This window comes from Rattus rattus, chromosome 4 (genome assembly GCF_011064425.1).
Source record: "Rattus rattus isolate New Zealand chromosome 4, Rrattus_CSIRO_v1, whole genome shotgun sequence".
NCBI lineage: Eukaryota > Metazoa > Chordata > Mammalia > Rodentia > Muridae > Rattus > Rattus rattus.
Genome location: NC_046157.1, coordinates 160,347,766 through 160,361,691, shown reverse-complemented (window position 1 = coordinate 160,361,691; position 13,926 = coordinate 160,347,766). Strand labels below are relative to the sequence as shown.

The window sequence follows — 13,926 nt, the reverse complement described above, 5'->3', positions numbered from 1 at the left end:
AGAACAACAGGTAGTCAGCTGCTCCTAGGAGAGGGTGATCTAAACAAATAAGGGTGATACAAGGGCTGGAGAGATGACTCAGTGGTTAGGAGCACTGACTGTTCTTCCAGAGGTCCTGAATTCAATTTCTAGCAACCACATGGTGGCTCACAACCATTTGTAATGAGAACTGATGCCCTCTTCTGGTGTGTCTGAAGACAGTGATAGTATGTACCCACATACATAAAGTTAAGATTTTTTTAAAAGGGTAATACTAATTATATCCAATAGGCTACACACACACACACACACACACACACACACACACACACACACACACACACACACACACACCAATATAGAAGAAGAGGTTATAAATTCAGTAGGGTGTTTCTGGGAGGGCCAAACATGGGAGAAATTAGATGGGAAAGAGGGACGAGAGATGATTCTACTACAACTACACTATACTCATGAAATCTTCAAATTTCACCAGAAAAAAAACAATGATTAAAGAAACAGTGTTTAAATTTCCCTAATGACATATTAAGATGATAGTTATCTTTAACGAGAAATGCTCGAAATACAGTACAGCAGTAAACATGCTTCTACAGAAAGAGCTCGTAAAACAAATACTACCCAGGACCCAAGAGATTATCTTTTTAAAGATGGCGGATTGGTCACCCAATAACCCTAGCTGTGACAAGGTGACCTCAGTGTGGACTCACACTTTCACTGTAGGACACGTCTGTGCTCCGAGACACGCTGGAGTACAGGGTCCGGGTGCTGCCCAGAGTTCCATTTCTGCGGCTCCTCATGCTGAGCCTGGCTCCCTCGAAGGACATCTTGCCTGCGGAGATTCGAGGACAAGCAGGTTACAGGCAGTAAAAGGGCTTCCCTGGAAGCATGCGCCCTGGAGTCCCTTCCTGCCACCCTCCTGACTTTGGCACGTGCCTCACTCAACAGTATCACCATACCCTGCACCTATAACCTCTCATCTTCTGGGACATGTCACGCACATTCTGTGGCACGTGTGGAGGTCAGAGGCCAGCTCCTGGGTATAGGTTCTTTCCTTCCACAATACATTCCAAGAACTGAACCTAGGTCTTCAGGCTTGCATGGCAAGGACTCTCGTTTGCTGAGCCAGCTTGCTGGCCTCTGACTGGCATCAGGTGTCAGCCAGATCATGGCCACCAAGTGGAGGCAGGCCCCTGGCTGTGATTCAGTCAAGCAAGGCCTTAAGGTGGCATGCCCCAGGTCTCCCTGAGACTCCAAAGCTATGCGTGAGTCCCAGGGACACTGGGTGCCTCTCACCAGTGTGGGCACCAGGAAGCTTGACTGTCCTGAGGCGAGTCTTACCATCCTCGCTGTTCTCACCTGGGGACACTCATCTATGCTGACAGAGGCCCATTCCCTCATGTCTCCTAAAGTCTCACCTGCATTCTATCTGTGCTCCAGACTAAGGGCCACTAACCATACCACGTGACCCATAAATGCAGCGACTGGACATTTCCACAGCAAACTCACCATCCTTCTAGACCCTCACTCCTCATTGCTTTCTCCTCGGGACCACTGAATCCTAGACTGCCCTCTTTCTCCTGAGTTTCTGCAATTGCGACAGTAGCCACCCAGGAGCCCTGCTGCCTCCCTGTCCTGACTTCGCCTTCCTTTCCCTCTGCACCCTGTTCCTCCCGTGGCCCCTCCTTTCCCATTTGCATCCCTACCCTCTGTCTGGAACTCTCTTCCCCAGATTCCCTCTGTCTGGTCATCCCTGCTCACCTTCCAGGGCTCAGCTCACAAGCCCTTCCTTGGGGCTTATGTTCCATAAAGCCCAGGCTGGGGTAATGTGCTCATGTGTTCTTGGAGTGCCTTCTACCCTGAACCAAGCCGTCATAAGACAAATTTATTGATCTTCCTGGCCCTTATTGGCTCACTTAGGCCAAAGCCATGCCTGTTCTGTTCCCTACTAGACATCTAGAACCTGGCAATGTGCCGGAAGTACACTCATGTACACATTCGTTAGCTGAATCAGTTGAGTGAATCAGGACTCCCTCACAAATCCTGCAGGACAACCTCCATGTCACCTCTTGTAACCTCTGGGTGTAGAACTGTTTCTAGCACACAGAGTTGACCCACAGCTCTGGGCCCTTGACGTCTCCACCCAAGATCACCGTTTCCAGGCGCGTCACAAACTCTCCTGAGCCACAGATCTTAGGAGCTCTCCTAGAACCCAGGCGGAGTATGCAGCCCAAACTGGTTAAAGCGCTAAGTGCGTCCTTTACTTCTCCCCCCAGGCATTTCAAAGAGCCACGCGGAGTATTAATTGGTACTTCCCATACATTACTGCAAAACCGCAAAGCAATCCTGCGACGTATTCGAGGTGCCTCCCATACAGAAAATTGCTTGAGCGGGGAACAGATGGTCAGGGAGCAATTTCATTTGCTCTGCACCGAGAAACTTTACTGCCCTGCAAATGAAAAGGTGTGTCTATTGCTTTCCACTCTCCACCAAACTAGAACCGGGGACGCCATGGAAGCCGTGCGCCTGGCAGGCCTCCCTCATTTTTCTTTTCAGGCATTTGTCTCTAAACCTCATCTGAGGTCGACTGACAGTCCAGGTCATTTGAACCCAGGCACTTTTTATGACGTCTTGTGTAACACATGGTGCACATGTTTAATGATCCTCTAGACATATTTCTGGTGTGAAAAAAAATAAAATAAATGTTTGGAAGGAGAGATAGAAGGCCCCAAAGAAAAGACTGGAAGAGAGCTCCCAGGGAAAGGGAGAGGGGCTAAGAAGAGAAGGCCTGAGGGGAAGCCCCTGAAAGGGAAAGAGAATTAAACGCATCCAAAGGAGGGAGACCTGGAGAGACTAACCAAAACCAGAAAGGCCAGGAAGGAGAGAAAGCTGCACCAATCAGTGTCTGCGGAGAGCTTTTGGGGGCCCGCTTTTGAAAACTTGGCAAGAATTTGACATCAGGCCGGGACAAAAGGAGTAAGCTCAGTGTGGGAACCTGACTTTGGCCTCGGGCTCAGGACATAGTTTCTGAGTCCTTCTGAGTCCTTTCCTCCTTTCCCCCGCCATCTTGAGCACTACGCTTTCTCGCCATGTCGTCTCACAAGACTTTCAGAATCAAGCGATTCCTGTCCAAGAAATAAGAGCAAAACCATCCTATTCCTCGGTGGATTTAGATGAAAACTGGTAATAAAATCAGGCCCAGCTCTAAGAGAAGACACTGGAGGAGAATGAAGCTGGATCTGTAAGGATTCACACAGTGGCAAGACTGAATTGTGGTCATCGATCAATCCTACCAGATGGGTTTCAACATTTAACCTGGAGACTTGCTTGTGTCTAAATAATGGTGTTTTGTCCAGTAATGAAATTTAAAACCTTTCAAAAAAAGGAAATAGTTTCAAATCAAGAATATTTACGTTTGAGTTAATAAGAAGCTCAGAGCAGGCTCAGCGGAGGCCCATGAGGCATTCCTTTTGTCTCGGTCATCCTGACCACCTCTAGAAAGGTGTTTACGGGATTTTGTTTATTGCCTTGCTTGTTTCTTGACCCAGACCTGATCTTATTAGTCTGCATGTACTTAAAGTGGTATAAAAGCAGACCAGAAAATAATAAACGCACTTCAGTCTCAGAACTGGCCGGGGTCATGCTACAGTGCTGTCTTTGTTTCTTTTTCTTTTTTTTTTTCTTTCTTTTTTTCTTTTTATTCCTCACTCCTGCCCTGGAGAACCTGTTGACTGACTGAGCTGGCTTGGTCAATGTCTACACCCAAATGCTCAACCACACCCAATAATCCAGAGCCTGCTAGAAAAATGGATCAAGGACTGAAATCTAAATCCATTACAGGGAATACAGTCTCTAATTAACACAAATATTGTTCAGTCTTTCTGTAAACACACAAGAAGAGTTCATCAACAACAACGCACCGCCTGGATTTGAGGACGGCGGTATTATGTGTACAGAAGAGGGCAGACATCCTCAGACAATGGGGGTGAACAATGCAGTTCAGTTCCTGCCAAGTCATTGGTGAAAACATAGCAAGCTTACATCTCACAATCAGCACAACAAACTTTGAAAATGACCTCAGTTGGCTTGAGGGAATCTAGATAAAAGAATTAGAAATAAATTTAACAGTTAGACTGGTCAGATTCCTTCAGTAACACATTCCCTGGTGGCTTGGGTACATTCCAGTGGATGGCCCTACACCCATGAGCATATTGGCAAATGCTGTACAGTGGGAGTTTTTAAAAGTACATAAAGTCAGGAGGGAGCAGAGATGGAGGCAGGGGGTATTGGAATACTTGGAGGAGACAGAGTGGAGTGGATTCAATGAAAATATATTATATGCATGAAAATTTCAAACAATAAAAGGTGTTATTTCCCAAGAGCTGAAGAGAGGGCACTGTCGGTAAGGTACTCACGTCTCAAGTGTGAAGACCTGAGGTTAGGTCCTGAGAAGCCACATTAAAAAGCCAGCCATGGTGGTGTGCACCAGTAGTCCCACCAAGAGCAAGATACCCATGGCAGAGACAGGCAGATCTTTGGCAAAGTTCCAGGACAGGGAGACCTTGTCTCAAACAGAAGGTAAAAGGTGGCTAAGGGTTGGCACAGATTGCTTTCTGACACCCACATGTGTGCACAGGTACACTCGCATGCACATGAGTCTGCTTGTACACACACACACACACACACACACACACACACACACACACACACACACACACAGGTACACTTGGAAGATGTCCAATACTGAGTTATTTGCCACAGGGGTCAAGTACTTTTCCATCGCCAGGAGACCGTTTCTCCCGGAATAGGCAGCTGATGGGCGTGACAGGAGTTGTCTTGACAATGGCTAGGGCTTCTTGCAAGTAGGAAAAGAGCAAGATGACAGTAACAAAAAATATCACTTGGATTTTGGGCTTGTGCTTAAATCCTACCCATGAGACCTTGAAGGAAAGCTCCCAGGCACAGCTCCCTGTTGCAGGGAAGTGAGGTAACATGCTTGTTGTCAAGGCCACTATCAAAGTTATCACATGTAACATTCAAAAACACACGGATGCAGACCCACCCGAGTGCTAGCCATGCTGTGTGGCCAGAGGGGGCCTAGGCATGGTGTTAATTCTATCCTTTAACTTTTATGTTTTCCCAAATTATAGACATTATGTATGTCACCTGGAGAACGCCTTTAATGGAAAGGAAATCATCTTGGTTCTGGGTAAGATGACCTTAGCTGTATTTCTCTCCTAGGAGACAGGGGATGACAGAGTGAAGACAGCCACACAAAGGTCCCGTCCCCAGAGCAAAGGGAGCGGAAGGCAGAGCCAGGGGAGAGAAGGCCACGATGGATCTGTTAGAACTAAGGAGGTGGTATCAAGTTTGGGTCTTGGGGAAGACAACTAACAGATAGTTGGAGACCAAAGTCCAGGGTAAATATCAGAATATAATACTGTTAACAATAGCAACACAGGGACCAGAAGGCACTTCAAGGGTAGGTGGGAGCAATGAGAAATTGAAGACAAGATGGCCAAGGAGAACCATGAGTCTGTCCAAGAGTCTCACTCAGCAGCCAGAAATGTGACTTGGAGAGTCCCCTCAGGGATCCCTCTCCACATTAACAGGAGCAGAGCAGCCTTAATTGGGTTTTGTATTTGTGGGTCAGTTTCTTTAAATCGGATACAGATGCAAGCAGATGGAGCCCTTGGTCCTCTCTGCCCATTCTGATCATAGAAGTGCACAGGTGACCAGAGGAACCTCTGTGGTCTTGTCTTTTGGAGTAGAAAGGGAGCTGTTGTTTCACTCAAGAAAAAATAGATTATAGATGGTTTATCGCCAAATATAAACCTGATGCATTTGTTTATGCCAGCCTGCCCTACAACTTGGAACTAAACCTTCATAGAGAACTTGAAAGACAGGTGCCATAACCCCAGGTTCTAATACAGTACAACACAGTATGGCATAACATTCCCATGCTATCTGATTTGCAAGCTCATTGAGGAATCACCAGAAATGCTATTTTGGATGCTGTTTCTTTCAATAAGAGGTACTGACATTCTACCGTTCAGCAGTCTTCTTGAAACATGTTTCAAGTCCAGGGCTTCTTGATTAATCTAGCATTCCACATGAGTGTGGCTCTCTAAATCATCAGAATCTGGGTAGCAGTAGGACAATGAAGACAAGAAAAATGGCAGACACTGCCTGATGTGGGCCAACCCATTGAGATGACCACCATGAGTAAGACTCCACTACACAAATGGCATGGAATTATGTCCTGCAAGGCTGAGTGGTGATTTTTGATAAAGATAATTTCATGCAATTCATGAAGGCTGTTCAGTATGCTTTCCTACTTCTAAAACATCATAGAGGAAGGAGCAGGAGAGATGGCTAACAGGCCCAGAGTGCCTGCTGTATTTTCCTAAGGACCAGGGTCATAGCCATTTTAACTTCAATTCCAGAAGAATCTGATGGCCTCTTCCAACCTCCAAGAGTAATGCACACGTACATTCATTCAGGTGTACACACATACACACACACACACACACACACACACACACACACACAAATAAAAGTAACTTTTTTAAAAAGTCATGAATATAGGAATGAAACATGAACACTCTGGTGTCCTCTACTCCTAGGATTCAGAAGTTCATAGAGAAGTGGAAGACGTACTTTCCCATAACAATGAAAACCATGTGTCAAGAGGGCATCAGATAAACACATTGAAGAAACATCTGCTAATCAAGCTTAACAATGGAGGGAGAAAGAGCTACCGTGATACAGAAAGTACCCTAAGCAAGGGCTTGTGGGACTGAATAAAAACAAGGCTGAGGCTGGACTCCCTGATAACAGCAACTAACACACCCTCTCACGTCTCTGTGTCTTCATCACTGAGGCTGTGCCCAGCCCATGGGTTTACTGAGAGAACTAAAAAAGACAATGTCTTTGCATCAGACTAGCATGGTATTTGAATGGCAACAGTACCAGAGCTCTATCATTCCTGCTAAACTAGTGCTGGGACCTTGTGAGAACAGTGAAAGTGACATATGAGGGGAAGTAAGGTGTCAGGACGGTTGTCATTACATTAGTTGTTGAGAAAACCTAATTAGATTTGCATCCCAAAGGCCCAGAAGCAGAGGGGAGCACGTGCAAAAGAGCTGGTAAGATAGGGGAGGGTTCTGTGAGCAAGAGGTGATGGGAATGGGGGTATCACTCATTAGATAAGGAAGAAAGTGGTTGTTAGCAGGAGTTGGCTCCTTGAGAGATGTTAGGCCGAGCTAACTATTGCCAACAGAAACAGAAAGCAACCTACATTCTCACCGTGTACCACTAACTGGCTTCTAAAAGGAAGGTTAGTGTTTCTGTCTGCCAGTTACCATGACACTTATCACCCTACTTTATACTACAATGCCAAACTTTATCTGCCTTCAGCCCAACTTTTGGTTAAGTTCTTTTTGTTACAGGTTTTTACCTTTGAGAAAAAAAATAATATCATCCTATTTAATGGTCATCTCTGCATCTTATACTCTCACAGGTGGCTCTCTTGGCTTTATGGCAGGCCTGGCCCTTCCTCCCTGACATGTGTAACCTGGACTCATCCATCAGCATCAGAAAAACACCATGGAGAAGATTTCAATGGAGCACAATGGAAAATGTGTATGTTAGGAGATGGGTATCCGTTGAGGGTCTTTGCAGAGAGTTCCCGTATGGACAACTTGACTGGTATTACCCCCAATGCTGCAAACTTGATTCTGTTTTCATTGATTTTTTTGAACCCTTTAAAGTAAACTCTGTAGACAGCCTCACTGATGTTCTCCCTGTAACAATTAGGCTTTTGTCTTTAATTCATCATGGTTAATATTTTATTGATTCTGGCTATAAATGGGCCTAAATTTTTCATATTGATCATAAGTCCTTCTCTGTGCAGACTCAAGTTTGTTTTTGTTTCCTGGAAATCATATTGTTGTTTTCTGACACTAGCCTCCCCTGGGCATGGGTGACATCACACAAGACTATGTTTCTCCAGATCTGTAACAGGTCACAAAGGCAACTGTGAGGGAAAGAGAGGGCATGTGACGGCTCAAAGTGAAACTCAAGACCTATGAGTAGAGTGGCTCTCAGAACTGCTGTTGGTCCTTGTTTCTACATGAAGCTGATACCCTCATAGACATGCCAAAGACTGGCAGCATCATAGGGGTCAAACCAGAGAAAGCCCTTGAGATGTCAGCAGGTGGGATCCACAGGGTCCTGAATAATAAACACCGAGTCCAGAAGGGAACCAGGAAGGCAGAACACAGGTCGCATAGGATTTGAGATTATAGATTCCAAACCACCCAACAGGGAAGAAAGCTCCTGGGTCCATGTTCTTGGCAGCCCAACCGTGACAATCGCTGGCTAAGCTTTGGAGAACATAGAGATTTGTGTAAGGAACCATCATTTCAGAAGCAGATGTCCAATGTGCAGGAGTTGTTAACAGGATAAATCCCTACCGAGCTAAGCAAACATCAGAACATTTACAACAAAAGTCCCACTGGTTCTGATGCAACAAAACAAACAGGTCCAGTAGTATCGAGAGGTTCCTTCAAGATAGGACTAAGCATCAAACCATCCAGTCAGTGCAGCAGGGAAACAATGCAAAGGAGGGAGATCAGGCTGGTGTCCAACTTCTCACCTCATCTAAAAGGACGCCAGCCTAAACTGCAAAGCCCAGCTCTGGGTGGGGAATGAGGGTCAAGGGACAGGAGGACTGATGAAACTAAGGAGTAAATGGAGAAAACATGGCAGGGATATATTTTCGGTTTAGCATTTTGTATTTCAGATTTGAAAAGACCTACGGAAAGATTCTGTGATGTAAAGAAAGGAAGAAAGCATGAAGTGAATGGGGGTAAAGTAAAAGAAAGGGCTGTGAAGGCCATGGTGGCTTTGTCCAGCCACATAAGGAAGCTTGTTTTAGCAGTACTCTGAGCTCACTGATGGCCGAAGCAAAGGGAAGAACGTGGCCAACTGCAAGCTCTACCAGAGCTGGGGAAAAGTCATGAGGCTCACACACACCCTCCCAACCCCCACCCACACATCCCCCAACCCCCACCCCCGAGAGCAGAGACCAGTGTAAGAGCTGCAGCTGCAACGGGTGGATGGGGACGGTGAGTGTGACTACAAGCAGTCCCAGGACTTTCCTAAGGATGGGACAGTTCCAAAGCCTGATAGCCGTGTGATAAAACTACACACCCTAATGAGTACATGAGAAAACATGAGGAACATGAGTGACATCTGTGGCCAGTTCCCATCTCAGTTCCCTGGCCTGGATCTAGTAAAAATCCAGTAGTTAATACGTGATGTTGCCGTTGCAGAGGATAGGAAGGTGGATGAAAAATGCACGCCACTTGCCACTTCATATATATATATATATATATATATATATATATATATATATATCCCAACACAATGGTAAACTAAAGGAAAATTGTCTCAACATCCTAAGTCTTGTGGTCAAAAGAATCCTTGGGGGGTTGGGGATTTAGCTCAGTGGTAGAGTGCTTGCCTAGGAAGTGCAAGGCCCTGGGTTCGATCCCCAGCTCCGAAAAAAAAAAAAAGAATCCTTGGTCTAAGTGTGTAATTCCTACAGTATCATCTGCATTATTCCTATAGCATCAATCATGTGAAGCCTTTAGCACCAACTATGTTCCACCTACAGCTCCTACCATGTAATTTCTGCAGCTCCAGTCAGGTAGTACCCGGGGTACCAGACGAAACGTGCCTGCCTCCTACACCATCTTAAATGAAGCCAAATCTGACCACTACAGTAAGTTTCAGTGAGCGTACCTTAAAGTCAGACCCATGAGGTTGGGGGTGTAGAGTTCAGCCAGTTCTAGGATTGATTTAACAGTGAACCTTTTAGCTCTATATTTTCTGCCATATCTCAGTTGTTTTGGTTTACGGTCCTTTCAGAGATTTCTAAGGGATCTAGTGCATTTAGTGGGCTCCTTGTGCCCACCAGGAGGTGGTCTCGGTGAAAATTTACAATCAAGGTAGGCGCTTAGAATGTAAGAGTTGTGTTTTTTACAACTTTACAATATGTCATGAAGATGTCCCCTCCCTTCCCCAGGAAGGGAGTGTATAGGGTGAGTCTGAGCCTAAGACAGCTCCTCCAACTTTTCACTCAGGCAGCATCAGAGGCTTACGTCAGAGGCTTACATCACAGGCTTACATCACAGGCTTACATCAGAGGCTTACATCACAGGCTTACTGAACAGACTACTCCCCTCAAACCAGTGGGTCTCAACCAGGGCCCGGGACCGTTTAATAAGTTCCTCATTTTGTGGCAACCCCCAACCATAAAATTATTTCACTGCTACTTCATAAGGATCTACTGTTCTGAGTTACAATGTAAGTATCTAATATGCAGGATAGCTGATAAGTGACCCCAAAGGGGACATGACCCACTGGTTGAGAAACTGCTCTAGACTCACCCTCCTGTGCTCTGAGTAATTTTGCAGGTACGAACCACGCTGGTAGAACTTCTGGTCCACACTGCAATGCTACAGATTAGACAGCGAACATCCATCCTTAGTCTGCACTAAAATGTTCACAGGGCATATAATCAAGTCTTTCAAAAACACAGACATGAAGAGGCAGTCTCGTGTAAGCTTTAGATGAGTGTTCCTCCAATGCCAACTTGAAGTCACGAACAGTGCAATCTACTCATTCTAGGGCATAAAACACGTACTCCGCCAGCATAGAAATACTTCCACATGCCAGAAATAAAGAACAGATGTGCCGCATGCCTACCGTGTGCCAGGTTCTGTGCTGAGCTCTCGACTACCTTCCAAAGAGAACCCCTTATATGGATGAGAAAGATGAGAAAGACAAAACACAGAGAAGCCAACTTGTCCAGAGTCCCACAGTTGATAAGTAAAACATAAAGGTTCCTACCCAACCATGCTATCCCAAATCCCAACCTTGAAACTGGAAGTAGCTTTGTACCACTTCATTATCTCTTTAAGAAGAGATTGTCTTTACTGTCATGTTAATGCACTACCAATTGTAAATCATTGGAAAGCTATTTTGTGACTGAGAGGTTAAGGCCACCACAAGACCATGGCCCACAGAATCAACTAACCAGGGCTCACAGGGACTCACAGAGACTGATGACAATCAGGGAGGGAGCCAGTATGGATCTGACTTAGGTCCTATGCATATATACTATGGTTGTACAGTCTGCTGTTCATGTAGGCTTTCTAACAGTGGGAGCAGAGGCTGTGTGCCTAGTCTTATTGTAATGTGTTATGCAATGTTTGGTATATATCCCTGGGAAGCCAGCTCTTTCCTGAAGGGAAGCAGAGAGTAGATTTGGAAGAAGTGGGAGGAAGGGAAGAGGAACTAGGAGGAGTGGAGGGAGAAGAAAATGTGGTTAGAGGTAATAAATGAGAGAAGAATAAAAAAAGAGTTGGAGATTTAGCTCAGTGGTAGAGCGCTTGCCTAGGAAGCGCAAGGCCCTGGGTTCGATCCCCAGCTCCGAAAAAAAAAAAAAAAAAAAAAAAGAATAAAAAAAGAAAGGAAGCAAGAAAGAAAGAAAGAAAGAAAGAAAGAAAGAAAGAAAGAAAGAAAGAAAGTTAGTTTTATTTGTAGAGACTGGCCACTGTGGCTTTTTAAAGTTGTGTGTGTGGGCAAGGGGAGGGGTAGCTTGCATATGGAAGTCAGAGGACAATTTATAGGAGTTGGTTCTCCCCTTCCAATATGTGGGTTCTGGGGATTAATCTTACATCCCAGGCTTGGATGAAGTCACCCTCACTCACTGAACCATCTCACCAGCACCCCTGTGTCTTTTACTACTAGTGCTAATAAATAATTTTTGCAATCTATAAGTCCTCGTTAGCAATGGAATGGTCTCACATTCTCCGGAGCAGACACACGTGGGAATCCGGGATGCCGTTGTCTTCGTACAATATTAGTTTTGGCATGTCTTTCCGATTACCTCTTGGCTTGACTTTCTCAGCGACCAAACTGGTCCTAAGATGCCATTTTCAAGAAGGATGGACAATCGTGTCCCTTTGTGGTAAACACAAATGAAAAAGACGCTGCCTGATGTAGTACCAAGGAGGAGGAGATGATAGTTTGTGCTCTGGGAACACTCCAGAGGGGCTGGCACTAACCCCTGCTCCTGCTTCTCTCTTCCTTTCATCAATTATTCATTGTAATGGGGAGAGTGACACTTCAGAGACTTCAGATACATGTGACACCACTCAGAGACCTCCATCCCACAATCCTTGTTCTGGCAATAGCACGTGTGTGCAGAGGTGCACAGATATATAGGGGATCACCTTGACCCTAAAGCTAAAACTAAACCTTTTGTCATGGTGGTGGTTGAAGACATTCTCCTGTTTTTTTCTTATTGCAACAGGATAGAAGTTTGAATAGATGGGTTAATAACTAGTGAAATGACAAATTTTGTGGAAGTTTAAGATTATTGAGCCTAGATGGGCATAGGGCCCATGCCTGTGATCCCAGCCCTTGGAAGGCAGAAGCAGACGGATCTCTGCAAGTCTGAGATCAGTCTTTTCTACATATCAAGTGCCATATCAAGTGTCAACAAAACAAACAACAACAATAATGATAATATCGGCCGCCCAGGACCCTGCTCTAAGAAGCAGTGGTGAGACCTGGGCAAACGCAGGTCAAGACAGAGCTTAAAGGTGCTATTTACCAAAAAGCCTTCTAGAAGCAGATGGACAGCCTAGACCCTGCTGCTTTCATAGATGTCAAAAGAAGCTCCAATTCATATACAAAGAACGTAGTCCTCAATGAGGACAACTTCACTCCAAACTTTAGAGAGTGATAACTACGAAGTCACAGTCTTGAAGCGGCCCTCCCTTCCCTCCCAGGATTCTGAGAAAGTGGAACTCCTGCCATGGTGAGGACACTTGTGTTAGTACGGCACCCGGACACTCTGCAGTCCCAACACCAAGAATGTCCTCGTGAGCCTTAAAGTAAACTAGAAGTGAAATCTTCGCTCATTCACCCAGCCCCTCTGCTTTCTGGTTGACTTCTGAATAATACAAGAGCTGTCCGTTCCGATCAGCTGAGGGATCCAGACAGCCGCAGAGAGTCAAGACAAGCCCAGCCTGCTTTCCTTCTTTTGCTAGCAAAGAAAATTTGCTCTCTAAATTCATCCCTTCTTGAGTTAATTCCATCTCACCAGAGTGTTGATTTAAGGAAACTCACTTGATTCAGAGTCCCAGTAGATAGGGGAGTCGTTAGGAAAGTTATTTTGAGCATTTCTGTATCCATTCATCAGGAAAAGGGATCGTGCAATCGTATTTTAAAACCATGCCCCAGACATTCTAGAAGAAATGCCTACATTTATAAATAAACTCAAACGGAGAGGAGGTAATCTGCGAAGCAGCATCTCGCCCCTATCCCTTGAAAGGACCTAAGAGTTTCAAATCTTGGCAGGAAATGATGCCCTGACCAGAGGTACCGAACTCATCACACCAACTGCAGAAGCCACAGCATGGAGAGAGGGGAGAAAGCAAAAGCGGAGAACATACCGTGGAGCTGCTCAAAGAGCCAAGAGCTTCTCTCTCCTCAAACAGCCTGCTTGCCTCAGCCCACTGGAGGAGGGAGCACTTTATAGTCACACACACCCCAGTCCAGCCCCGCCTCCCGCACTAAGCTTCTTTGAAGAAAAAGAAGACAGAAAGGAAAAAAAAAAAGGAAAGAAAAAGGCACACTGTGCAAGAGCGGTTTCAGCAACTGGATAGAGAGACGAGTAGTGCCTAAGGATGCAGAAATGCTAAGGCAGTAATTATTAAACCCCAGTAAGGTGAACACTCCTGATCTCCACTCTTGGCTTGCCAAGAGAATTAATTCATACTAAAACCCAATTTCTACAGTTGGTGGCACATTTTAAAAAACCACAAATGAGATGGGAAATGCTCATCATGA

At 45.4% G+C, this 13,926-nt stretch overlaps 1 protein-coding gene and 1 pseudogene across 1 annotated transcript in view; one reads left to right on the top strand and one right to left on the bottom strand.

The window, feature by feature from the left end:
• Positions 1-13,556, bottom strand: part of Trpm8 (transient receptor potential cation channel subfamily M member 8) — an 85,873-nt gene extending 72,317 nt beyond the window's left edge. The window contains exons 1-2 of the mRNA XM_032899610.1: positions 13,530-13,556; positions 705-826 (exon numbers count right to left, since the gene is read on the bottom strand). Of these exons, the coding sequence (XP_032755501.1) occupies positions 705-821 (117 nt within the window). The 5' untranslated portion in view covers positions 822-826; positions 13,530-13,556. The remainder of the gene's footprint in view (positions 1-704; positions 827-13,529) is intronic.
• LOC116898258 lies at positions 3,084-3,239 on the top strand (annotated as a pseudogene).
• Positions 13,557-13,926: the final 370 nt, after the last annotated feature.